Consider the following 27,796-nt stretch of genomic DNA (forward strand, 5'->3'; position numbering starts at 1 on the left):
GCATCTGAAAGAAAAGAAAATACATTTATTTAGAATATCTTTTATAATAAACACAAGTATTTACATATGTATGTAATAATATTATAAACCTATAATAAGAATGAATATACTAAATCAACGGGTTTGCTCTGAATTAGGTGAAAAAATACTTAGTGGAGGTACTCATAAACGTTAGCTATTATTACGCAAGATCGCAAAAGCTTNCGCTCGCTTACATTGCGATGCATCTATGCGTTCAACCCTAGTTGTTAATATTTTCTTGGTAGAAAAAGGTTATGCATTACCAATTTCCTACTGGGATTATTTAGGATAACTTGAAGATATTGTGACAGAACTTCCGGGTAGACAAAGTATGTATGCATGGAATTTGAAATGCTAAGTTTTAATGAAAGACGCTCTTACAATGATCTATGAAAATGAGTGATTTTTTTAATATTTACTTACAGCTGGGTCTAGTAGCATCTGAAAGAAAAGAAAATACGTTTATTTAGAATATCTTTTATAATAAACACAAGTATTTACATATGTATGTAATAATATTATAAACCTATAATAAGAATGAATATACTAAATCAACGGGTTTGCTCTGAATTAGGTGAAAAAATACTTAGTGAAGCTACTCATAAACGTTAGCTATTATTACGCAAGATCGCAAAAGCTTAGCTGTTTATACTCGTATCTATATGCATGAGCCACTTCGTGATGACAAATAATTGCAAGTAAACGTTAGCTATTTAAATGGCCAACAAAGGATGACTGTATAAAAACTAATGACGCCATTACAATAGAAATACAATTAATGAATACTTGATAGAAATATGTACATACAAACGTATGAGAGTATTTAAAGAACTGGTAATATAACCATTTACCACAGTGAAGCATTTAATGCAATGCTTATCAAACGGGTTTCTATTTCTATGAGTATTCATAAAGCTGATTAAATTAAGTGATTGAAATACAATTCACCAGCAATTTAAAGAATATTAGCATGTACTTAAATGAAACTAGCAATAGGCAGAATTTTAGTGAGACTCAGTGAAAATTACCATAAAAGTACATATCGCTCATTTAGTTGAATAGTGTCATAACTCAAAGAAGAAAGAGTCGAGAAAAACAGCTTTGAAGTTTTGAATTTACATAAACTGCCATAGTGAAAATGAATACATATACTGGTAATCGATACAGCTATGCATTTTTTTTAACAACACAGAATGTATTTTTTGGATTATGACCAGGGCCCAAAAGTTTAAGCTTTTGCTTGGAATTGCTTATTTTGCTTATGCAGGGTTTCCAAGCTTAAGTTTAACACAATCATGCTTATTTTGCTTATTTCAATGTATAATGCTAAGTACGGACCTTTTAAGAAAACGGTCAATAAATACTAAATTGCTATTATTTCGTGTGTGTGAGTAGTAGTAGAAAGTGTACCGAACTTCTTAAGAATTCCGTACTGCTTAAGAAAATTTGGCTCAATAAATTTTTCTTGACCATTTCTTGGGCGATTTTTTTATTCGTCGAACTAAAGAAATTTTTAAAAATAATAACATAAAGAGAGATTTGCTTTTTATTAACCCGCCATATCTAACTTCAATTGCATTTCTGCTTGGATACAAAAATTTAAAACCAATGGTTTGTTTTTACGAGAAGGCATTGGTGTTATTGAAGAGATTAAAAATATTTAATCTCAAATGGAGAATAACGAATATTTAAACAAATTAAAACGACCAGTGCAGATCTCTATTATTAGACAATATCAAGCAACACTTGACTGTCCATTTCAATTTTTCAATTCTTGAAATAGACTGAATAAAAAAAAAACATTAAACTGTACTTAAAACTTGTTGTTTGCGAGCATATTTGCAAGCATATTTACCAATGTTTTAGTCGTGTCCATATTTATTTTTCCACCACTGTATATATGTATGTAAAATGCCACACAAAAAATCTAAAACTATGAATTTGTGATTGACCAGACATTATTTATCGTGTTTGCTAAATATGGTCTGATGGCAAGCAACACCACAAATCCTTCGATTTTGTCATTAAAATTACAAGTGTACAAATAAATAATAATGACCGACTTGCGACAAATTCGTTGAGAACTATGACAACTGCGGATAGATGTCTCGGAAGACATCCTGAGCGCAGAGAAGGACGTGCTATTGGCTTCCAGTCAGGACTCGGCACGCTCTGCGATAATACCACCAGTGAGCGCTAAGGCAGCATTGAGTCCTCCAGGGAGCACTCCAAAGCAAGAAAGAAGGAAAACCAAGTCCGCGGGGGTGGCGCTCAAGTCGTGGTACAACAGGGCTGTATTCATTCTTGACAATATTGCCAAGAATGCATCGGCCGGTACTGTGCACCCCAAGGATGAGGAAGACAGTCGCGGGTGCAATGAGGTGGTGGAGGAGTACAGGAGGTACCTTACTTCAAAAGTGGATGAATGTAGGAGAGAGCTGGCCTATTTTTCTGATCAATACGAAATTACCCTAATATGGGTCCCGGGACATAGGGGCATCTAGAGAAACGAGGCAGCGGACGAACTAGCAGGGAGCGGCTCCGCACTGAATGTGTCCCCCGCTGTGGACATGGGCCCTTCGCTCAGGGAGATTAAGACAAAAATTACCGAAATGTATCATTCGAAGGCCAGGCAGAGATGGAACCGGACAGGGGATTACCCGGCAATTTTGCGTGTCCTACGAGCCACTCAAAACCTCTCAAGCTCTCTTAGGAATGAGCAAAACAGATGCCTACAAATTTACTGCAGTATGCACAGGTCATTGGCCCGTTGGGGTGCATGCCGAAAGAAAAGGACTGCCCTTCAATAGGTTCTGCGGCAGCTGCGATGACCCAGGCTCAAAGGAGACATTCGAACATCTGCTGTGCGAGTGTCCAGCCCTCGCTAGGATGAGGCTAAAGACACTCGGCAAACCATTCATGCAGAATATTTCAGAGTGCAGCTGCCTCTCTGTTATCGAAGATATCATATACCAGTGGGAATGTTTGCATTAGTTCCTGAGGTAACTTCACATAATTCAGATGACTGTAGCGGTGACAGTTTACTCGTAATATGAATATTTCACAGTCGCTTTAACTAAAGATTCTGCTTGCATTTATGATAAGTTTCGTTTTACTTACTTTTCGCAATCATACTTTTAAGTAGCTTACATTCACATAACTCAAAAACTTCTCTTACAATTGCAGCGATATACAGATTTGTGAACACTTATGCATTATAACGGGTTTCGAATTGTAAATTATCTCACGGCAGTCAGTCACCTGCTGCAATGCAATCAACTCAACCAAATGTAGATACATAACGCTTGTTTGCTGCGAGAAGGTCATAACGCAAAAATAAAAAATAAATGCAAGATGAGAGAAATGATTTTGAAAAGTCAGGTTTTTCCTCGCGAACAAAAATTAAAAAAAAATCGTCATTGCAAATGAGCATACATACATATGCACAAGTACAAATGCATGGATGTATTTAGAAATTAAATTTATTATAGATGCTTTCCATTTCCAGACAACCGGTCAGGTACGAGCATGATTTTTAATTTCGACCAAACTCAAATACATTGTTTGTTGGTCCAAATAATGAGACACGTATTTTTTCTTTTGGCTCGGAAAAATTTTTCGGCCGAATTAAACGCGATTTTGTTTTTCAGGCAAAAATCGATTATTCGAATTGACAGTGAGAATGTTTTTTTAAAATGCCCATAACTTTGTCAAAATTTAATAGATTCCAACAATGTTTTTACTCAAATGTCAGTAATTCTTGTCACTTCAAGATAGAATGATATAATTATTGATTTTCATTATTTAAAATTTTTTATTTAACAATAAACAAAAAGTGCAAATTTTTTTTTAATTTAATTTCTCAAAAAGTGTATTTTTTTTCTCTCAAACTTTTTTACCGGGAAAGAGACACTTTGAACTACAATCAACCCAAATCTCTAATAGCGAAGATTTTTTTTTCTGAGTTATGATTTTTTATAGAAAATATACGTTTTTGTGGTACATACTACAATATTCTTATATCGTTTAACTAAATGGAACATATGTATGTAATATATCAGCAAAAAGTACAGCCGTGATCATTTTTTGTGTATCAAATAGATATTAGAACACACTTTCCACCATACAGTTTCGATTATAAAAAGCGGGAAAATGTGATTTTGTATTTCGAAACACAAATCGATTTCACAAACCGATTCTAGGCAGGATTGCGCAAACAATTTTCTTTTTTTCATCGCAGGTATCGGAAAAGCTTAGTTTTAATCTCATAAAAAAAAAAAAAAAACTACACAAAGCATCTGCTAATTTGTTTGATTCACTTGAACTTATGGATTAAGAGAAGCTAATCAAATTGCCTTTGAACACTTCTGAAGCATTTTAAAGCAATTTTAGATATCGCATAGCGAGCTGCGTGAAACCGGTGAACACACACACCCCACTGCAGTAAATCGGAAATTTGATGATTTCCTGAATCCAGGGCTTAGATAATGTGCAAGATTTCGCAAATAAAAAAAGCGGGGAAATATTAGTTGCGTTCCAGATGCTTCACGATACTCACGAAATTCACGATTTGCAGGAACAGCTGTTTTCTCCATTAATAAACCTTATGAGAGGTGGTCACCTGGAACGACTTCCTGTAAAAACCTGCAAATCGTGAATCATCTGGAACGCAACTATTTTTACAACTGTAACCGAAGTCCAGCGCATACCAAAAAAAAAAATATCGAGATTTTGCTAAAATAGAAATGACAGATAGTCGGCTTCTTATTGTAGTAATACTGGACTACAATTCATGAAAAAGGTGGGGTTCATGTCTCAATAAGGAAGACCACGAGTAGTTCTAGGAATTTGGACTCCAAAATTTCCAAATAGACAACGTAACAACTCGGGCCTGCAATCTGGTACGACTTGCGTGGATTAAAATGACAACTAGAAAGTTGGGATTTTCTCGGGCGGAGAACTTAAGTATTAGCGAATCCGACGAATTTAGTAATTTAAATTTAAGAGTTTATACACAGTGCTTTATGAACGCATCTCATAAAACCAAACGTCAAGATCAAGTAAAAATCAAAAGTTTGTCGGCTGTGCATACTCAGTGCGGGTTCGATCCCTGCTAAAGTCTAGACAAAGAAATCTGAAGGATACCCGGAATGTGATCGAGAAAAGAGTATGGTGGTTTAGGGTGCGGTTGGCGTTTTGTAGAATAACTGAGCTGAAATTTTAAGTTCTTTTTCAGTTATTTATTTATTTAGTCCAGCACAACAACCAACGTTACATTTCAGTGTTAGTTACTAAAGATATTACAATACCTAATATTTATTTATTTTAAACCATATTTCATAATTAAATTTATAAAATATATTTTGGTGGTAACCCAACAAACATTTAAGTTACAGAACCATTAAAAAGCGACTCGATTTCAAATGTGTTTCTATAAGGTAGAAGGAAAAAAGACGATTAGAGAAACTGTCGGGAATTGTAGCTTTCTCTACAGTCTGACTTAGTTCTAAATATCGAGAAAGAGGTTAGGTATCTAATCGTATTCTAATATTGAATTCTAATTGGTTTCTAATGTCTAGTGTTTTTCTAATCATTCTCTAAACGATTCAAGAGAGAGGACACTAGACTTCTGGTGTTCTAACAGGACATTGCCTGCAGGCATCGCATGCTTATAAACTGGCTCTGACAAATGATAAGATCTGTAGAATATGCACAACGAAGGAGGAGACAGTGGAGCATATCATCTGCCGGTTAGTCACTGGGTGCAGGTTTTCTACCTAATCTGGAAACCGCCGCCAAGGTAGGGTGTAACAAGCTCCTCCAGTTTGCCAAGAGGGCTGCGATGTTTTTCTACATTGCTCCTGGTACGTAGTGATTAGCTGTATAAAGCGGTCGTAGTTTATCTGGTAACGCTATGAACCTTATTGGTCTCTGCGAAGTCACTCGAGTGGCTGGCCAGCACACCTAACCTAACCTAATCGAATTCTAATGTAGTCAAAATATTTCTCAAACGTTAGAGGCTGTGTTTGCCTGGAAGCTACTACACCGGTCGCATATTCTCACATTCTTTTCTTGAACAAGCAAAACGTAAATTTAACAGACAAAAATTTAACGGAATAAGTTTGAAATTAATTGTTCTAAACAGTTTACATACAATGTTTTTTTTTTTTTTGCTTTGTTTTATCTTCAATTAAGAGGGAATGTGTTACTAAAATTGTAAATCGTATTATGTCAAAAAAAAAAACAACAAAGCTCTAGCAATGGCAAAACGACTGAGAAGTTAAATCAGTTTAGCGCAGACAACACTTAAGGCACAATCGCATGTGTATTACTAAAAAAACTGAAATGCATTAGCATATTGGCATAGATATACATATATATAGATATTAAACATATCTATATACATGCATACGAATTTATGCAAAGTGGAGGCGGGTGTCATCGTCAGATCATGTTGCCATTGCCAATGTTACCTAGTAGCATTTAAAAAACCACAACCATCACTGCCGCTATTGACAAAGGACAAACATCGGCGACTGTTGTTAACAATCATGTGGTCTGCATACAACGGTAATTAATATCTAAATACAACTACATATGCTAAACTATATACTCACCTTGCTCTGCTTCATACTGGTAATGAAAATATTTCCGTGATTGCTTTTGAAAGAAATCAGTGAAGTCATTTTTCTGAATTGTGCCCGCCTGATACTTGAGCCGCCAGTCTTTAAGCGGTGTATCGGCAGTGTGTGTTGGCGGTGCAACCACATCCTCCAAAACGAAGCGTTCCATAGTGATGAGCAAATGCTTCAATACTATTCGGCCTGCCTACGTTGTCCCAATACTTGTGGACGTTCGTATCCACCTACAAGCGGTGGCCCGCTTGCTATTTGTGTTGAGTGGCGAGCTGTTGCGGTTTTATTCGTTGTTTTGTTTTCTGATTTCAATTTTGTGCTCTTGCTTTATATTCCACTATATTTTGATTTTTTTTTTTTAGCGGAAAATTTTATATTGCATATTATTATGATTACGCACCGACAGTGGACAGTGTCCGTCAGCGAATCTAACAGGGGCGTCGCGCGGTTGCTATGTATAGCAAGTCGTTTCTTTATTCCAAAATAAGTTGTCTCGCGCAACTGAATTGCTTATAGTATGTATGTATGTATGTATGTAGGTTGTTATGCCTTTGTTTTGTAATTTATTTTAACAGGAAAGAAAGCGTCGTCGCCAATTTACTTTATGCACCTCCTTTGTTTTTGCTTTGAGATTCCCTTGCTGTATATGAATATTTCACCGAATTTTCTCTTATTTCTGTTCTTTTTTTATGTTTCGATGTCCGTTTGTATTTTTAATTGCTGTATCTGGAAAAAAGGAAATTCATATATGTATGTTCATGAAACAGTAATTTTACATATAGCTTGCTAAAATATGTATGTATGTATGCATGTACATATGTATAAGAAACAGAAAAGTTAATACATATCCTAAAAAATAGTTTGCAGCATTATCAATGCATTTAATACGAGTATTGCGTGTTTATGATACTTCCTGCATCCATCCATTATACATACATCTATGCTTTTTCTATTGAGCAAAGCAACACGATCGTCACAGTGTGATTTAAAAAAAAAAACTTTATTTTTATTATGGATGCCGTTCAAGTTTGTATGTCCATACATATGTACCTACTAGATCCGTATGTATTTGCATAGATATGTACAAATGTATTTCATGTTGGCAATATTTGTAAGATTAGTAGATAAGTATTACTCAGGGAGCTCTGATTAGCCCTTATCGCTGACGCCTGTATCACCACTTATCACAAAGGAAACATATATACATGTCGCACACCCTCTTCAAAAGAGCACAACTCAACAAAAACTGTTGGCCCCTACTTTTGCATAAATCAGTGGTAAGATTTATCTCTAATTAATCCAAATATTTTTTCTTCATGATTACATTTTCCAGCCCAAAAACTACTGAAATGCCTATTTTTGAGTTAATTGCGTTGAATACACAAGACCCACGAGTAGTTACATATATTTGGCTTTTGATATTAAGGGCTGGTTTCTCCAACTCCACTTAACTTAGTTTTGTCATTTTTTGGCCTTAGTCAAGAATAAGCTGATTAAAAAGTAGGCTGACTTTTGGTTTACGTTAGCCTAGATGGTGAAAATGAACTTGGACTTATTTTCAGTGCCACTGACTTAACTAAGTTAAGTTGGGTTGGAGAAACCAGCCCTAAGAGTTATGCGTTTTTTAAAGATGGTCTACAAATTCGCAAGATTTCAGTAAAACATTGTAGATAAGTGGGCAAGTACATACATAAATATACAGATATGTATATGGTATGTATGTATACATATGTATGTATGTATGGATATGGCTTTGTTTGATACTGATTCATACTTATCCACTGGTATAAAAATAAGTAAGCATTTCTTTTATCATGTTTACATTATATCTGCATCGGTTGTTGCCTTCGTTGCTTAATATTTAAGCATACACAATACAAATTGTGAGCGTAAACTAGGTACGCTGTTGATATTGACAGAGGCGTTATTTTATTAAATAAGAGTTCAATTAATGCATTTTTGTTATAGGTATCTTTCATTCCTGTATTAGACCTCATGACAAAGTCTATATGGTACATATAAAAGAGAACCTTCTAATTGTTGAAACGTATTTGGCCTTTTTTGCTTTTGAATTAAATAGGGTGGGCGCGGAATGATTAGCAAGCGTACATATTTTCGTGAAGGGGCTAATTAGCGTAAAGTTGCCAACGATAGAGTAGTGAGACCAACAAAGTTTTTACCAATTTACCAATTGTACGACTCAACGAGGTCTCGGAAACTGGTGCTAGGTCTGAATTTCTACTTTGGCTTCCAACATATGTACGTATGTACATACATACATATGTGCATATGTACATATCGACTTTTACACCTACGCCTTTTCAGCGCAAATTTAGTTCACATATCAATTGTGCATTGCTTATTGTACATATTTTACAAGTTTTTTTATTAATCTTGTTTACGTATTGCGATAATAAAAATCCAGTTCGTTTATTTTTTTGTTGATATATTCCCTTCATATATGTATGTATGTATATATTTTAATTTGCTGCTCACTGCTCCCACTTTTACTGACGTAAAATTCTTTTTTCGGTCATTATTGCTTGCAAAAATATTTTTCTTCAGCCTGCCCTTTTCCAATACACATAATTTGCATGCGTATGCACTTATTTCATCATACTTCACTTGCCTTTGTATTTATTATTGCAATGTTTGCATAAAAACCTTATTAAAATTGGTAATTACTTGCAATTATATATTTAAAAGATATTGCGTACTTTAAACCACTACTAATTCCACTTAACGTTTTTAGCTGATTTCTTCACTCACTTTCATGTAATCACACTACAAATTTTAATTTCATTTCTTTTTAGTCCCAAAATTATTCTTTTCTCCTATCTGTCTTCCTCCTTTTTGGTACTTTGTTTTTATTTATTTCTTTGGTTTTGTCCGATTGTCGTTTGCTCCCTCTCGCTCACTCCAGCTCTATTACAACCACACAAATGCATTATCATATATATTTATCTCCTGCGCTAACTTTTGTTATTGTTTTCATCCGATTTTGGAGAAAATCACAAAAGAAAACTGATAAACACATACTCAAATGAAATAAACGAGTTTAAAGCAAATTGGAATTATTTTCGACAGAAGTGATACTGAATTTTTCGGCAAAAATACAAAACCATTCTATAATTACGAGATTCTGTACCTGTCAATTTTACACGTGAATACTGACTGAACAGCTGTCAGATACGCAGGTGTTGCTTGAGTCAATTTTTTCAAATTGTTCGTTGACAACGCATGAGTGTGAAAGAGACGACAGTAGATAAACTCTCATGATTGCCGCTTCAAATAAATTGAAAAGATATTGCCACTTGCTAGAAATATTTAAATTGCAGCAAATATTTATAGTCCCTGTGGCAAGTCCGAATCTGAGCTTTAATGATGCACAGTGGTCATGATTGCTAGTTGGTAACTTTCTACCAAAATTTTTATAAATTTTTTTAATTTTACATTTTATAAATTTATTTGCACAATGACAGAATATTCTACACATATATTGCAGTTATTGCCCTGTGAGTAGGCGTTTGATTCTATGTTACCATAAAAGTTACATTCGTCTAAGTAAATCTACGTCCTTAATAAAGTTATACATTGCTTTAACATTATTGAAGGGGGGATTTTTTAGCAATTCGATCGGGTTAGCGGAGTCTAGCAGCCATACCTAAACAAAAACGGGAACGCCAGCCAGATCGGGCGTTTAAACTTAGTTTAAACCACGGCCGTGCACCGAGAAACTGGCCCTAAGCGAGTTTTTTGCCGGCGAGTGACTGGTGTTTGGCAGAGTAAAGTGTGGTTTAGAGACACGGGTTCCTCACAGAATGGAAATGTTTGAAAGTTTCACAGGTTTTAGTCCGAAGTTCAAAGGAACAGATCAAATTTTACTCTCTCAGGGAGAACAGATGCACAAGTGTATGGGAACGTAAAAATCACTTTTTCCAGCAGAAACGTAAGGCTGTTTGTTTACAGATCACTGGTACTATTAAGAATAATTGCGTATATATTCAGATATTTCGTTTTCATTACGCCGTCCAGTTTTTAACAAATGTAAGGTTCTTTGCTTTCACTGCTTTGTTTTTATTTACAAATACAACCCTGTTTATCGATTGACATTTTTCATGAATTTGCCAGAGAAAAACTCCGGACTAAATCCAGTAACTTCTGATTAGGAAGAGTTGCTCAGTAACTCTCTCAGAAGTGCTCCCAGCTATAGATTTTTTGTTTATAGGAATGACTTTCTCTTAGTTCTGACTAAATCCTGTAAACCGGACTCGTATGGGAACAGACTAATTATTTTAATATATTAAATTTATTAAATTTTTCATGTACACAAGTTGTTGTTGTTGTTGCAGCTGCTTACTTAGCCCTGCCTAGATCGGCTTGTTCCTCAACCGTGCCACTCCGACTTGGTTGGACCAAAGGGAGTAGATATTGAGTTCGCTTTTGTGGGTAAGTGAAGAATAGTTTTGTGTCTTTCGGAGACTCTTCATATGACGGGCACACATTACGTTTAAGTACTTTATTCTGTTCAAGTACTAGTGAAGTCTGCTGCAGTAGCCAGAACGAAGTTGAGCCAGTGTGGTGCGTATCTTCCGAGCCAGTTGAAGTTCTGTCTCGTTACCGGTAGGTGGTAGTTTGCCTAAAACGACATTCACAGGTCGGGAGTTGTGAATGCCGTTCATGGCCTATCTTTGCAGAGTCGGGTCTAGTGGCTGGTCTGTGTATGTATGTACGTCTGGACCTTGTCTTCAGTTCGTGCGATGACACGTGCCTTGGCGGAGACTCTGCTGAAAGCATATGCCTGTCCGGGTGCTCATGTCTGTGGCACCATACTGCTACGTGCATAGCATAATGTAGTGCTCCCTGACAGGGTGCTTTTGGGCCTCGTTAAGGAGATGATGTTTCCGCTACATAAGAAGGCATGCCGCGGCTGCCCGGAGTGCTGTATTCTGACACCCGAAAAAAATTCACCCGAAAATTTGTCATCCGCCTATAGTAAAACCATGGAAACCAAATGTGAAAAGTGAACCGGTTCGGGGAAAATGAAACTCATGATAAATCCTTTTCCCCGGAACGGTTCACTTTTCACTTTTGGTTCCATGTATTTACTATGGGCGGATGAAAAATTTTCGGACGTCAGAAGCCCAATAGCCCAACACGCTCTGGCTACTGCAGCAGGTTAAACTCGTACCTAAGCAGAGTAAACGCAGATGTACCAAACGAGTACCCGGCATGCGGGGAGACACCCCATGACTCGAAGACATCTCTTCGCATGCTCACTGAACTCCACTCTAGTAACGCTTCAGTCCTTATGGACAGACCGCCTCCTCCAGCGTTATGTCCCTCATGGGTGGTCTCAAACTTCACTTGCATAAACTTTCTTATGTTGAACTTTAATCTCAAACTGCGACACTGTAAAAGCTTAACTCCGCGGGAGCTTTTGAAATCGCCCATCGTCGTCAAGTCAACAAAATGTAAACAAAGGATATTGGCATTGTTGTTTTTGTTTTGTTTGATATGCGCAATTCGTGTCCTTTGTTCATAAATCGCGACGGATATTTGTTGTAGCTTTTCAAATTATATCGTCATATGTTTTAGTTAATAAGAGCCTAATAAATATAAATATTAATTAATAAATAAATAGTAAAGTTAAAACCGTGCTTTGCGAAAATCAAATACAGAATATGTACAAACATCAGCTATAAATTAAAATCGAAAAGATTGCAGCGCATATAATCGATTTTTGAATTGCGTTCAATCCTAGAATAATCGATTCGAAAAATAAATCTTATCCAACTGAATTAAAGGATATAAAACATCTTTTCAGCAGCGAAAGATATTGAATATAGTGTATCAGAGCGTAAAATAACAAATAGTGGAGAGAGGCTGCATACCTCACCCAAAAAAAAATACCTAATTAAACACAATTAAATATGGCCACCGACTGCAAAACGGCAACTATTAGCGGTACAACAACAACAACAACCAGAACGGATTTGATGAATAATACAAAAGTTGGTACAGAATCACTAGCCGTACACACAGCTGCAAGTGGCAGAGGGAGCAGTGCTGCTGTCGGCGTTGTGGGTAATGGAGGGAACAACGACGATTCCGGTGCAGTATCGTCAAATAGTGATAAATCAGAAAAACAAATCGCACATATTGATTTTGATGCTCACGGTGATAGTATTGCTTTGCTTGCCGGTGATGATACCGATTATTGGCCACCGCCATCACCGCTATCAGCCATTGGCTACGGTCCCCCAATGGAGCCACAAAAGCCACGTTGGTTATCATCATTACACAGTGTCATCTTTATCATTACCTGTGCCTTAGCGGTATTTATTGTATTTCGTAACGTCTTAACTTGGTGAGTAAATTTTTGGACGGACTGGTACTAAATATTTGAGTTTAAATTGGTTTATGATTTTTCAAATATCGCGGCATAATGGCCAAAAAACGTAGCGACATTTTTTTTCAAAATTTTCTTTTTGATTCAGAAATTTTCCTAGAGCTATTATTGCATTAAAAAAAAAATAATAATAAAAAAATCGCTTACGTTTTTTTTGGCGGTTGGAGCTCGATAAATAAAATTTAATTTTATTTTATTTTCCTTTAATTTTGAAATGTGGTTTCTTTCATGAAAATTCAATGTAATGTCATTAAGGCAGTGTCACACGATCGGGCATTTGCACAAAATTTTCGGCAAATCGTATCCCAATCGCGTGAATGCGGAAATATTTTTCTTTATCCCAATCACGAAAACCAAGGTGTTCAAATTTTTCAATAGAAGTACGTACAAAATAAAAATTTTTATTACTTAGAAGCATGGTAACCCTGATGGAAAATATTTTCTGACCAAAGTTCTCAACAATACCTTTCATTTGATATCCATATTGCGATGTTTTAGATGAATTGTGTAGAATCGAAAATAAGTGGCAACCTTACACAACAGATAATATTTTGTATACAGGGAAAGCATTGTTTAAGAACCTTCTCTTGGTATCCATGAATAGTAAAATTTTACCTTTTTTCTAAACAAAAAATAAATAAATAAATATACGATTCAAATTAAGTGGCAACCCCATTAAAAATATTTTTGAATTAGGTATCTTTAAAATGCACTCCACTTTTTTAATTAATTTGTAACTAATTTCGAATAGGTGGCAACCTTATACGAGTCTTCTCGGAGATAGTGCCTGTTCATATAACCTTAAAATCTAAAACATTATCTGTGTACAAATTTTCATCAAAATCGTTAGAGCCGTTTCCGAGAACCCTATATATATATATATATATATATATATATATATATATATATAATTGAATAAAAACAAAACGAAAAATATGAAAGAGGAGTTCCTCATTCGCATCTTTTCTAGCAATCATATGAAATGTCGAATATATTCGACAAATCCACCGAAAGGGTTAATCTTATCAACTGTATACACTGATCTATGACGGAATTATACCAGGTGCAGTAATTAGAGCGAGAAGAAAGATTATGACACTGTCTTATTTGAAAAATTGCCTTTAAAATTTTACTATAAGGCAGCCGAATGTCAGAAAATAAAGCGACAATGCAGTTTTATTACTTCCATCTCGGTTGAAATAAATTCAAAGTTTCAAAGAATAGCGAAGAAAAAATAGTAGTTATCGCCTGCTCTCCCAACTTAGACGCGACTCGCATAGCTACAGCTTCAGCAGCGATTTTTTTTTAGGTTAGGTGGCAGCCCCAAGTGTCAGGGACTCACATAGACAATTAGGAGATGGTCCTTTGTGATACCACATTCTGAAAGGCACCCAATACTTAATCGATAAAACGCCTCCAGCCGATTATTTATGTAATTACGAATTCGGCTAATCTCAAATACTCCAGAGCTCCAGGGGACTATTACCGCCTCCTTGATATCAGCTACTTCCGCCTGAAATACACTGCAGCAGTTCGAAAGCCTGGATTTACTACTCATGGAAAGCTGTCGGCAGAAGACTCCTCCACCAACCCTACCATCCAGTTTCGATCCATCCGTGAAGAAGTTCACTGCTCCAAGATTTACTTTAGTAATCCTTACTATTTACTTTAGTAAGGATTGAAACTGGATTAGACACGGATTAGAGACATGAGCCACTTAACAGTAGTAAGGGTTTTTATGTTTTAAATTTTGAATTGTGTCGTTATTGTAGAGGACCCGCGATGTGCACATATGTATACATACATAAAGTGCCGGTCACGTCAATAACGCCACCTTTTGATGCTCAGTATTGACAGTTTTGGTTTTCTTTATTTAATATTAATTAATTTTTAGAAAAATATAACACATTCTAAATATAACAAAAATCATACAAATCCGATTTACACAGCGCAATATTTTAGAAACTTGATTTTGATTAAATTTTATGTGATACGGTATTTTTATAAAAAAATTAATGAATTTTAAATGAACAAAAGGAAAACTGTCAATACTGAGAACAAAATGGGGCCTTATTCAAGTGGCTGGCACTGCATTTGTACATATATATGTATATATATACATACATACACCTCGGTAATTTTACAGCGTAGTTTTTTATCGATATTTCTTTGTGACGGTTTTCTTTTCTTAACACATATAAAAAGTATATACCTATGTACATTAGGGTGGTTCAAAAATGCATGTAAAAAAAAAAAAAGTAAAGTCGGAATTTTTATACTCTCACCCCTAAGATTGTTCTATACCGAAAAAATTATACCCCTCTTTTTTATTTTGAAATCAAAAAATATTTAGTGGTCGCTCAAAGTGCTCAAAGTTTCCCATGTATTTTATATGGAGAAAAAACAACTTTTCGTAGAATTGGTATAGAATTCTTGAAAATCAATATTTTTGCACCGGAAACCTCTTTTTCTCTTCAGGAGATTCCCAACGATAATACCTAATTATTTTTTTAACCATTTTTTCATAGTAACTATATTTTATATGTCCGCCAAAACCGCTAGAAAATGCCAGAAAAAGCAATGGGAAGATAAATAAAAAATCTTTAGCATTGAAAAATTTTTCCGATCGAAAAATATGATTTTCAAGAATTCCACACCATTTCTACGAAAAGTTGGTCTTTCCCATATAAAACACATGGAAAACTTTGGGCGCTTTGAGCGACCTCTAAATATTTTTTGATTTCAAAATAAAGAAATAGGGGTATACTTTTTTTCGATATAGAACAATCATAGGGGGTGAGAGCATTAAAATTCCGACTTTACTTATTTTGGACCACCCTAATGTACATGCATACATGCACGTCCGGCTTTCTTTGCATATGGATGTAGATAGCTATGTACTCTGAACAAAGAATATCTAAGAATATGAACACATATACAATGCATATAGATAGACATCTATAGATACATGTATGTATGTACAAATGTATAAACAAAGATATTATTCATGCACTTGACCGATTGTTTACTTTTTACATTCCGCCAATTTTGTTTACAATTTGCTCTAACTAGCACCTAACAGCCAGTCGCGCGCCCTCTGCTTTTGTAACATGCAGCGTAAAATAGTAAATGGTTTTAAGGGTTTTTACACCCTTTATAATTTGGTGTTTGGTCTTAGGGGAAAAATTCAAATAAACTAAGAAAAACTAGTTCACAAATGATTTTATGACTTTATCATGTAAACATTCACGCCTATGTTTGACAACTACAATACGTATGTACATAGATATACATATCTTTACCTTAATGTAGAAAGGCCCTAACTCAATTTCTTTTCAAATCTAACATTGTACAAATGTCTGCCGATTACTCACTAAAAACCTATAGCATTTTAAAAATAACTACTAGAGCACACAACGATTTGCACTCTTAAATATAAAAAAAAAAACATTTAAAAGAAATTCGCAGCAAAAGGACTGGTATTTCTACATATGTAGTTTTTTCATCACTCCGTAAAGAAACCAAAATGTTAGATAGGGCCTTTATATTATGATTATGGTACCGTACACACCCTACCGGAAAATCTGCTGTTGTCTTTATGCCTTAGCAAGAATATTATTCTGCTACCTAAAAACATAGGTAGTGACTACAAAAATGGAGTTAGTTAAATGTAAAAGATACTGCGTCTGAAGATTTTCTGCATGGAGTTGATGTCTGTATGAGTCCCGGAAATTTTTTCTACAAGCGGCTAAAGTGAGCTTCTTTATAAAAAAGTTCATTGTTTCCAGTGTGGTCACACATGCGCTTTTCCTACCAAAACTGGTATGTTTTTTTTTCCATTTGGTAGGTTGGTAGGCTAGATTGGATTTTGGTAGGTTTCGTGACAATGAGTAATAGTTGTTTGCGAAAAATAGAAAATATGTATCCCCATACATTTTAGCAACCTTGTTTACACGAATATTTAACCGGTGCGTTCGTATAACGTCGACGGCAAACATGTGTATATGTATACCCGATTCGTAAGTAAAAACGTGTTATTGCGTTCTTGGACCAAGATTCCAGAAAAGTCGGCCAATTGGCTCGTACCCAGCCAGATTCCAGGGGCATGTCTTTACAATCGAAGTCTGTGTTTGTGAAAGGGGGCCAGAAAATATATTGTGTCGGATAGTCAGGCAGTGTTAAAGGCCTTAGACTCTTTTAAAACTACATCAAGGCTTGTGGCGTCTTGGAGCACCTGCGAGCCCGCTATAGAGTAACGCTGACGTGGATTCCGCAACATGAAGGGTTTGAAGCCAACGAAAGGTCTGACTGTCTCGCAAAGCGTGGAACCGAAATGCGAAAAAATACATTGCAGAATTACTTAGGAGCTAAGAATAATCTCAGACTGCTGCCCACTGGCGGAAGGAAGAGATAATACGACAACCAAAGAGATTCAAAACTCCTCCCAGGAGGAACTCCGAATACTCCTTGTACTTGGAACTCTTACTGGCTAATTGACAGCACACTACAAGTTAAGGACGGACTACAATAGATGTTCTTAGGTCGCATAAGTCTGCACAGTAAAATTAATTGTTAGACGCAGTTAATTTGTTTTTATTGTACTAGCTGTGTCTTAGTTTTACTAAATGTTAATTTATCTACATTTTTAATAAACTTGACATTGAACAAAAATTTAAAAAACTTAAAAAAATGTTTGGTAGGTTTTGGTGGATTTTGTTAGGAAGTTTCGGTAGGGAAAAAATTTGTCTGTGGCAACACTGCTTGTTTCACTAAATCATGCTTTCCCTACAGGGTACGTATTTACATACATATGTACAAATGAGTAGCTTCCATGTCGATAGACATCTACCAACAAAAGCAAGTTCCAATACCCACTCTCTCTCTCTCTCTTTCTCTCTCTTACATCTGCATTTTTCGAGTGCCCGTGTGTGTAATTGCAATTTGGTGAGAGTAGAATCTCTCGATCGCTTTGTTTTGAATTAAATTTCGTTATAGTGCAAACGCTGAGATCGCTACACATCTCACCGAGTCAAATTGTGTTCATAAATTCCTACTTGCATACAAATTAGCACAACAAAGGCACCCACCAACCAACTGACATTCTTGCCATAGCTGTCCAGAATTTCGGTTCTCCAAACATTCATTCTTCAATTAGTTCTAGTGTGTTGCTTTCTTTTTTTTTGATTTGCGGGTTTCCATTTCCCCACCTTGGCAATTACATGTGTACATATGTACATACATACGTACTTGTAGATACAAACACATATTTACAATTCTGGCGCATCGTAGTTCTGACTTTCGTTTCAAGTTCAGCTTAACTCAGTTTTAAACTGGAAGCCTTGGCATAGATACATACGATATATCTTTTTGTTGGTGTTTTCTTATTTATTTTTTTATTGTTAATTTTCTACCATTTCTACCATTATTTTTGCTTTCACTGAAAATGGAAAAATTCTACTATGTGGATATGTTTCTACTCAGGCATTTGCAAAGCTTCTGGGGTGCATCGGGCGATTTCTGGCAGGCGCAATGGGATAAATTTATCGATAAAACAGGTAAGTAGAATAGAGAAAAGAAAGTGATAATAGTATTTAATAGCATGAATATATGTATGTAATATGTATGTAAAGTGCAAGGTACGTAGAATTACTCTGTGAAACAGCCAGTGTAGGGCGCCAATCAAACTGTACTCCAACTGTGTCAAAAAGAGCTGCAATGAGAGGAGTTGATGGTTTACATTTTTATAAATCGCTCGCTGAATTTAGCTACAGACCTCTGAAGACCAGAGTTATAAAATTTTGAAGTCGATATGTACAATATATCCTAATTTACGCCCTGAAGGTCTACGAAGTCTAAAACTGCATACATATGTTTGAAGTCAATTTGAAAAAAAAAAAAAAAATACCTGTAAGACAATTGAATTTGTAAAATAAAGTATAAACTTTAACCCACTGATGAGGGGAACCAAAATCCTCGCGGAGTGGGGCTATCAGGTATAAATAGTACCATTTAGGTAAAGCGTGGTGGATGTATGAAACAAAACCCCACGTTGCTATTTATTACTTTTAATTTCCTTTATTTTGAAAGTGTGGCATAAGTCATTTCCACCTTTTGTGCTTAAACTAATAGGCAAAACTGGTTACCTTTGGCTGATAAAATTGCACGAATAACAGACGCGTTCAAAAACGGTTAAAATGATCGATCACTGAAGTCATACGGCATGAGATGACTTATGCCACTTTCAAAATAAACGCCTCACATAACGATTTTTGATTTACAATCAAGTGATTAGTGTTAGACATCAAACGATGAGGTGGTTTATGACGACTACTTATATGCATACCATGATGATCTTGTTTATTACCGTATTTGTCTATACTGATAGCCCTTAGATCCGCAATTGTTTGTTTAATGTAAGCCATGTTATCTTGGCGGTTTTATTCTATAATTAAAGATTAAATGATAAATATTAAAACTGGTAGTAGGAATCGATCGTATTCACCTACTGTATTGCCTGTCCCTAAAAAAAAAATACTGTGCGACTAATCTCTAAAGAGAGTAGTGGTGGATTAATCTTAATTGGACATTCATTAGCTTATACAGAACCGAGTGGTTAGTGGTGCGTGCTTCAAAATATTTTGCACGATTTGTAACTTGGATTTATGTATATCTATGGGTTTTCTTATAAAATAAACTTTATAAAAAAAAAATGTGTAAACTTATCAAAATCTGTTTATCCTTATCATTATTTCTATCAATACATACATGTACGTACTTAGCAAAACTATTGTCTTAATCTAGTTCAATACGAGTATGTAAACATAGAACTACATAGCGTTAAACTCATTGGTACATAGTTTGAGCAAATAAAGTCACTAGCTAGCTCAAATAATGGTTAAAGGTTATCAAAATTCGTGAGGCTTAACTTGTAAACTGCATTTAAGTACATGAATACACACACCTGTTGAAGTGGAATTCGCGCTTCTGTGTATTCGTTGTATCATTCGTAATACGTTGTTCGCATGAGGCGATTTTGCGTTCAACGTTTGCGTTCACCTCACGCACGAAAAAAAATTGAGTGGCTAAAAATATCAAAATATAAAAAAATATAAAAATATTCGCCATAAAAAGGCGTTTGCATTGTTCAACTTTGCATTCTACTTTAGTTTCAACGGCCTTTCAGCTAATCGCTTTCAACTAAGTTGGTCGCCAGCCAAGATTAAGCCATTCAAGTTTTTTTCGTGCAACCCTGCGTGTTGTTAATAGTTTTTACTTAAATTACATATTTCTTATTTACTGAAAGACAGTCACAACTCAAAGAAATACGGTATTTTTCAGGAGACGCGTTAAAAGTTTTCAATTTGCTTGTTTTTATTTTGCGTGTTAAATTATGGGAAAGATTTATTCACATGGAATTGGCAATAAGGATGAATATGTAGCTAGTAATTCTGCATCATTAACTCAAAAATAGTTTTTTTTAGCTATGGCAGTCCCTTATTAAATGAGCGATATGTTCATATACATACCTACATACTTTTACGTACATATGTACATTAGACTGCATCACTCCCCATACAATAAAAAAATCGGTACTGTGTTTCCATTGGAATTTTAAAAAGCTATTATATTTTAATGCTTCCACCAAAATATTTCGGAACAAAATATTAAAATTTACGTGAGCTGGACCGATTTGAAAATACCTCCAAAATGGATTTTTTATGAATAAAAATAGTTTCTTAAGGATTTTTGTTTTTAAATCCCCTCAAATGACTAAATGGTTTAAGCTTAAAAAATTTGCATAAAAATATTTAAAAAAAATTAAAAAAAATTTTCAACGGAATCGTAGTAATTAGATTTTTGATGCTATTTTTTAACTTTTTTCAAAGATTGGTGTAAGAAAAACTTGAATAACTGAACCTAAACTCTTCCGGTGTAGACTTGTGAGTTATCATTGGAAAGGTATTTTCTCACCTTTTGTATTTCTTTGCTAATAAACTCATTCAAAGGATGAAAGAGAAAGGTACGGTGAACGAACATAATTCAAAGTTGAATTAAGATGTGTTTGTATTTGAAAAAAAAAAATTGGGACACGAATGACTTTTCGACAGAAATAAAAATAGTGGGAAAATACCTTTCTACTGAGATCCCATAAGGCTATATCAGAATAGTTTTGGTCCAGTTATTCAAGTTTTTCGTTAATCAATCTTAGAAAAAAGTAAAAAAAAACAGCATCAAAAATACCATTATTACGATTCCGTTGAAAAGATTTTTAAATATTTTTATGCAGATTTTTTAACCTGTTTTGTCATCTGAGGGGACTTTTTTCAAAAAGTTCTTTAAGAAACTATTTTTATTCATAAAAAAAAACTCCATTTTTGGGGGTATTTTCAAATCGGCCCTGCTCACGTAAATGTTAATATTTTTCCGAAATATTTTGGTGGACATCTTAAGATATAATAAATTTTGTAATCCCGGCGGAAAACCCGGAACTTTTTTTTGGTGATGCAGTCTAATGTACATATGTATATACTTTCTTTTGTATTTTTGCGTATATTTTAGACAATTTCTACCGCAATTCATTGACTTTGCACAGTCAACAAGTGTTTGTACATTTGAGATTGAAAGAGGCAAATCGCGTTGGTTTATTCATTAAATTTACAGCGAGCCCCGTTAACCGCCTTCCCACTACTAATTTGCTTATTTTCACATTACAAATTCTCGTCTGTAAATACTATTTGTTGTTATTTTTTTATTATTATTTGTCTGCGAAATAGTACATCACTTGTCGGATTCAATTAAGATGTGTAAAATATGTATTTATAAATAAAATGCAAGCTTATATAACAAGCGATGATAGTAGTACACTGTGTGTATTACATAGTACAGACTGTAAGTTCATTAGGCCGGGTGTAGCCCTATACAAAAGAAAAATTTGGCAATGTCCCCCTACGTTTGAAGGGATAGGTTAACAAGAGATGAGTTAGGTTAATCTCGCTGGCTACCCGTGCCAGAAGTAGATCGAATCTTAAGCAGATCTGTGGAACATTCTTATCGATCTCTTTCGGTATCTTTTTAAAGAGTTTTTATTGTTTGTATGTTCATTTTTCAAGAAAACAACGATTTTGACAATCTCATCCAATATTTCATTTCTTTCAACGCCCATACTGTCTGGAACCCAATAGTCAAAAGTGTTTCATTTTTGACCCGATTTTCAGATATGATATTTTGTTGAAAAGGTAATCTTGAGAAATATTCGCACGTCCCTTTAGGATTAGGGAATTAAAAAACTCATGTCAATATGTTCTTCAAGCGATAAGACATGGCCATTTTTATGGCCGCACAATCTTTCCGAAGAAAGCTTTCACACCGACCTTGCCTAATGTAGATGCTATGATATTTAAGGGTTGTGTCATGAACTTAGGAATAGTTTAACATAATTTTAAGATTTTTTGCGGACATTTTGCTATATTAAGGAATTTTCAAAGTACTTATGGGGTGCTACTGAGCATTTAACCTTTGGTTTTCTAATAGCTTTCAATAATAATTACGTATAAATTTCACAAGACTCATTGGCTGAATTTCTTTATTCATTCTGAACGTTTAGAATAAACTTTTTTGTTTACTTATGGCCTTATTCATAAAAAATAAAGTAGCCTTATAAAAGGTTTATAAATTGAAAAATGTATGAAAACGTCAATTTATAAAGCTCTTTAAACCTACTTTATTTTTTATGAATAAGGCCATTATTCTTTAGAACGTTCCTGATGATATGTTAACGTATATTTCAAACGTATTCTGTTTATTCCGGCTGTGAAATGGGATTATCCGGAATGTATAAAGAAACGCAGCCATTGTGTTGGGTAGCCGATTATGTTGGTGGGCCGATTTTCAGGTAAATACAAGGAACTCAGACTTCTTAGTATAGCGTCGAGATAAGTTCATTCATGCGCTATTGGAACTTTTGGTTCTTAAGTGAAGCGCTCTTGCAGAAGATTCAAAAATTTCTGCGACAGTGATGTCCGCGCGCAGAGCTTTTTTGAGCTTCCTATAGATTTTATATTAGAGATGGACACTATAGGACAGTGACGACCAGAGAAAGTTTTTAGTCTGCGCTGCTTGTCGATAAAAAAAACAATACGACGTTTTAAAGAGCTTCTCTGGAGGGATGACTTTTGTTTGTGACTTTCAAAGTCAAAGGGACGATATCAGTTAAAAAAAAAATAAAAATTTAATGACTAGATATAATAGGTATTTGTAATTTTTTTTAGTAATACATATGTAACTGATCTGATATGTAGTATACATGCATATGTATATACACTAGGGTGGTCCAAAAATACATGTAAAAAAAAAAGGTTAAGTCGAAATTTTTATGCTCTCACCCCCTAGGATTATTCTATATCGAAAAAAAGTATACCACTATTTTTTTTATTTTGAAATCAAAAAATATTTAGAGGTCGATCAAAGCGCTCAAATTTTGTATGGGAAAAAGAAAATCAATATTTTTCGATCGGCAGACTCTGTTTCTCTGCAAAAGATTCCCAATAATAAAACCTAATTTTTTTTTTAACAATTTTTCCTTAGTAACTTTATTTTATAAGACCACCAAAACCCCTAAAAAATGCCAAAAAATGCAAAGGGGTTTAAATATAAAATCTTCATTATTAAAAAATGGTTAAATAAATAATTGGATATTGTTATTGGAAGTCTCCTGAAGAGAACCAAACAAATATTGATTTTCAAGAATTCCATACCATTTCCACGAAAAGTTGTTTTTTCTCCATACAAAATACATGGAAAAGTTTGAGCGCTTTGAGCCACCCTAATATACACGTGTGATGAATATTTATGAAGAAATTTATATTCTATATGTTTCAGGTGATGATCCCATGATGCTATGGGTCATCGGTAGTACCATTTTCACAATGATTGTCTATTGGTTAGTCGGTGGCATTTATATTTTCATGGATTTGACTAACCGTCCAGCATTCCTGCGCAAATACAAAATTCAGCCGGGCACTAATGAGCCGGTCGAAACCGAACGTTTAATGAAGGTAACACAACTTTTACATTCCATATTTGGGTGTTGCAGAACATTTTTTTGTCGAATTTCGATATGCTTAGACTTTTACGAAATACTGTAGGATAACGATTACCCGTATCGACTTGAAGTTAAAATTTTGGCTAAGATCTTGTACTGCAATTAACACACCGTACGAAAAGTTGCACATACCTGTGCTATATATGTATGCTCATTAAGGTAGTCCAAAAACATGTGCGGGGAAAAAGTTTAAAATGTTAAGCTCTCACCCCCTAAGATTTTTTAAATGGAAACAAAGAATACCCACATTTTTTTGTTAAAAAAAAATATATATATTTAGAAATGCCTCAAAGCCCATTAAGCTTTCCATGTATTTTATATGGGAAAAAATACTTTTTCGTAAAAATGGTATAGATATATATAATCAATATTTTTCGATCGGAAAGCCCTGTTTCTCTTTAGGAGACTTTCTATAACAGTTATATGTCGTTTATTTAAACATTTTTTAATATGAAACATATTTTATAGGTCCCCAAAAACGCCAAAGAACTGCATTGGGATGACCCCTAAAAAATTGTTAGAATTAAAAAATGTTAAAATAAAGAATTGGGTATTATTATTAAAATATAGATTTTCAACAATTCTAAACTATTTTTACGAAAAATAGCTAAAGCTTGCGGCGTTGTTGTTGAAATAGCATAAAAAGTCATTGCAACGAAGACTAGGGCGTCTATATATGTACATACCTATATAGACCAGTGGGTCTACTGGACACACAGCTCTTCACAACACCTCATGAAGCCCTAGAGACACAATAAATTTCAAAATAGATTTCGGGCATGGGGAGCGTATATGCTCCTCTTTTGGCCACATATGTATGCCCTATACTCCTCTTCCTTCTACGTGAAATGGCCTCATAGTGCAGTAGGAGGTGTAATGATGTCTCCATGGCGCAGTCAAACTGTGCTGGCCTTCACGTGTCGCTCCATGATTTTAATAAGGGCGTCTAACAGGCTACCGCTCTTCCAGACAGAATTGGGCGTAAACATTATTTAATAAACAGAGAGGTTTTACTATCGGTTCACGGAGATCGACTTTAGCCGCAACTTCGAAATATCTCACAGAAAGGACAGGGAATCTAACACCGTTTCAAGCAGTGACAAAATTTCAGTATTCACAGGTTTTAGATCCTAATTGGACATAGAAATGGGATCTGACATACAGACCTCCAGATTGCTGCAATATTTTTCAGGCTGCGATCTAAGCAAAGTTTGTAAGCATTATGGACCTTATTCACACAAAACTCGCCTTACTTATAAAAATGTCAGGCTGCGATCAAGACCTTGAAGTCGGTAGGCACTAACTTGATATAAATTAAGGAATGTCGTAAAATCTTTTAGACATCACATCGTCACTCTTTACTGAGTCCCAAAGCATAGTTGAATTTCGGAAAATAAGGAAACTGACGAGTACGCGGAAGAAGGGTCTGCTTTTAGGCTTGGGGCAATGCCAAAGTTAGAGCATATTTCAATCAGGAAAAAGCTTCTTACAAACACCATCTGCCGTTCGGAGACGGTGTTAAACCGAAGGTCCTCCTATTCGTTTGATAACTTTAAGAAGCACTCCTCAATTTAGAGCAGAAGCTCGACCAAACCCTTAGCAATTTACACCAGTCAACTGCTGAATTCAACTAAAAGTTGCCTGTAAACTCGCCTCATGTAAATTCCCTACTAGACAAAAAAAAACATATAGAGGCTATGCATATCGAATATCGCTCAAAAAAACTCCTTCTGCTCTGTGGCACTATACTTGACAATAATATGGTCTCTTTTTCTCCACTATCAGGTTATGTGGCGCGTAATAAGCAATCAGCTATTTGTTGGTATTCCATTCGCTTTTCTCAGCTATAAACTAATGACATTGCGTGGCCTCAACTCGATACGCGAATTGCCAACATTCCACTGGGTTTGTGTAGAACTTACCGTGTGCATTCTAATGGAAGAGTTAGGCTTCTACTATTCCCATCGACTGTTGCATAATAAACATATTTATAAATTTATACATAAGCAACATCACGAATGGACAGCACCAATAGCGGTTACGGCAATCTATTGTCATCCCATTGAGCATATCTTTAGCAATTTACTGCCTCCATTTCTGGGCGTTTTTCTAATGAACACACACGTTGCCACGGCTTGGATGTGGTTTGCTCTAGCTATCCTATCGACACTCAATGCGCATTCCGGTTATCATTTGCCCTTCTTTCCCAGTCCAGAGGCGCATGACTTTCACCATTTGAAGTAAGATTTACTTAATAAAATAGCAAAGCCATTTTGTAACAGCTATTTAATTATAAATTAAAAATTAATCTTTCAGATTCAACAATTGCTTCGGCGTGCTAGGTGTTTTGGATCGTCTACATGGCACTGATATTTTATTCCGAGCAACTAAGTCGTACACGCGACATATTATGATGTTGAGTTTCGTGCCACCGCGTGAGGCCTTCCCGGATTCATCAACTAAATAAAATTATTATTTATAAAATTCAAGTGGGATATATTTTTCAACTTGGTTTTAATGCATTACTAAATTATGAATATTTGGCAATACTTATAGATTTAAGTTGCAATCTTTAAATTTATGTGATATGAATGTATGTATGTATAAATGTAGCTAAATAAGTCAATAAGATAAATATTAATAATCTGAAATAGTCATTTATATACCTTATTGGGTCAGAAATTGTAAAGGAGTGAAACCTTTTAATGAAATGGTACGTAATTGCAGTCAACGAGTGGAACTTATAGCTTATAGACCTGGCCAAAGACGCATGAATTCAACTTCAGAAGGGGCTCTTACTCCTTTATCGGATTTATCGATCCAAAAGGAGGCAATGAGAGCAAAGTGTCCACAGCGTTTTTTAGATTGTGACACGACGATCGTCATTCTGGCCACAGAGAGTAGTTCAGAAGTTTGTCGAACGTATTACCTGAAGTCCCTTTCGGCAGAAAGCACGTCGGAAATTTTTCAGACACTATTTTGGGGTATTCAGTAAAAACTTTCTATACCGACGGGCAAAATAGTGGAAATGGAACTGGAGCCGGATGAAATCTGGAGGCTAACTTCTGATGGTTCCCTACTTTAGGTACGATGACCACGCTCATTCAATCGGAAACTTTTGCAATGCTTGGGGCCGGTTGCTCAAAGCCTGGTTGACACTAATCCCCGGTTAAACATCGTTATCGACGTTACCGACACCATGTTATTTGCATGGAGCCGAAAACGTCGATAACGATGTTAATCGGTGATTAGTGTCAATCAGGATTTGAGCAACCGGCCCTTAAAGTAGCAGACAGGATAACCCGCGAAAGGTGGCGTGAACATCAAATCATCGTCTGCAGTGGCAGCCAATCTGCACTAAAGGCCTTGCAAACTGCTCACACCTCTTCAAAAATAGTGCAGGAATGTAATTTGAGGCTGAATCTCGTTGAAAATTGGAATACGCTTTAACTTATGTGGGTACGGGCACACTGTGGTGTCCACGGGAACGAACTGGCTGAAAAATTTTAGGGCCAAACAAAGTTGTAACCGTCAGGTATACACATCAGGGATCTCATGAATGAGGCTCATAGGAGGCGTACGGTGGTACGGGTACGATTAGGTTGCAGAACAGTGCAAGAAATAACA

The 27,796-nt window shown here is 35.4% G+C and overlaps 2 protein-coding genes and 1 long non-coding RNA gene across 6 annotated transcripts; 1 reads left to right on the forward strand and 2 right to left on the reverse strand.

Moving 5' to 3' along the window:
* Positions 1-210: 210 nt before the first annotated feature.
* Positions 211-6,836, reverse strand: LOC108365396 (E3 ubiquitin-protein ligase UBR1-like). 2 transcript variants are annotated; one of them, XM_017619405.1, is made up of 2 exons: positions 6,639-6,836; positions 211-462 (listed from the first exon to the last, which is right to left on the reverse strand). In XM_017619405.1, the coding sequence occupies exons 1-2, from the start codon at positions 6,811-6,813 to the stop codon at positions 437-439; spliced, it is 201 nt and encodes a 66-aa protein (XP_017474894.1). In that variant the 5' UTR covers positions 6,814-6,836; the 3' UTR covers positions 211-436. The 2 variants fall into 2 exon arrangements, with proteins under 2 accessions (XP_017474894.1, XP_017474893.1); XM_017619404.1 differs by lacking the exon at positions 211-462 and adding an exon at positions 6,323-6,579.
* A 180-nt stretch (positions 6,837-7,016) lies between these two features.
* Positions 7,017-9,818, reverse strand: LOC108365397 (uncharacterized). Of its 3 annotated transcripts, XR_001847923.1 has the most exons (3): positions 9,805-9,818; positions 9,342-9,581; positions 7,017-7,382 (listed from the first exon to the last, which is right to left on the reverse strand). It is a non-coding gene; the product is annotated as an uncharacterized LOC108365397 (long non-coding RNA). The 3 variants fall into 3 exon arrangements; XR_001847924.1 differs by lacking the exon at positions 9,805-9,818 and having other exon boundaries at positions 9,374-9,687; XR_001847922.1 differs by lacking the exon at positions 9,805-9,818 and having other exon boundaries at positions 9,342-9,687.
* A 2,390-nt stretch (positions 9,819-12,208) lies between these two features.
* LOC108365399 (fatty acid hydroxylase domain-containing protein 2-like) lies at positions 12,209-26,832 on the forward strand. Its single transcript, XM_017619407.1, has 5 exons — positions 12,209-13,026; positions 18,550-18,623; positions 23,947-24,122; positions 25,955-26,409; positions 26,486-26,832. The coding sequence occupies exons 1-5, from the start codon at positions 12,590-12,592 to the stop codon at positions 26,634-26,636; spliced, it is 1,293 nt and encodes a 430-aa protein (XP_017474896.1). The 5' UTR covers positions 12,209-12,589; the 3' UTR covers positions 26,637-26,832.
* The last annotated feature ends 964 nt before the right edge of the window (positions 26,833-27,796 follow it).

This window comes from Rhagoletis zephyria, unplaced genomic scaffold (genome assembly GCF_001687245.7).
Source record: "Rhagoletis zephyria isolate East Lansing unplaced genomic scaffold, Rhagoletis_zephyria_1.1 Rzeph_scaffold_01862, whole genome shotgun sequence".
Classification (NCBI taxonomy): Eukaryota; Metazoa; Arthropoda; class Insecta; order Diptera; family Tephritidae; genus Rhagoletis; species Rhagoletis zephyria.

Bases quoted from the DNA above. Each gene is read 5' to 3' on its own strand.
- LOC108365396 (XM_017619404.1), bottom strand. From the start codon at position 6,813: ATGGAACGCTTCGTTTTGGAGGATGTGGTTGCACCGCCAACACACACT. The intron at 6,580-6,638 runs GTGAGTATATAG...CGTTGTATGCAG, and splicing joins CCAGTATGAAGCAGAGCAAG to ACCACATGATTGTTAACAAC.
- LOC108365399 (XM_017619407.1), top strand. From the start codon at position 12,590: ATGGCCACCGACTGCAAAACGGCAACTATTAGCGGTACAACAACAACA. The intron at 18,624-23,946 runs GTAAGTAGAATA...TATATGTTTCAG, and splicing joins TAAATTTATCGATAAAACAG to GTGATGATCCCATGATGCTA. The intron at 24,123-25,954 runs GTAACACAACTT...CTCCACTATCAG, and splicing joins AAACCGAACGTTTAATGAAG to GTTATGTGGCGCGTAATAAG.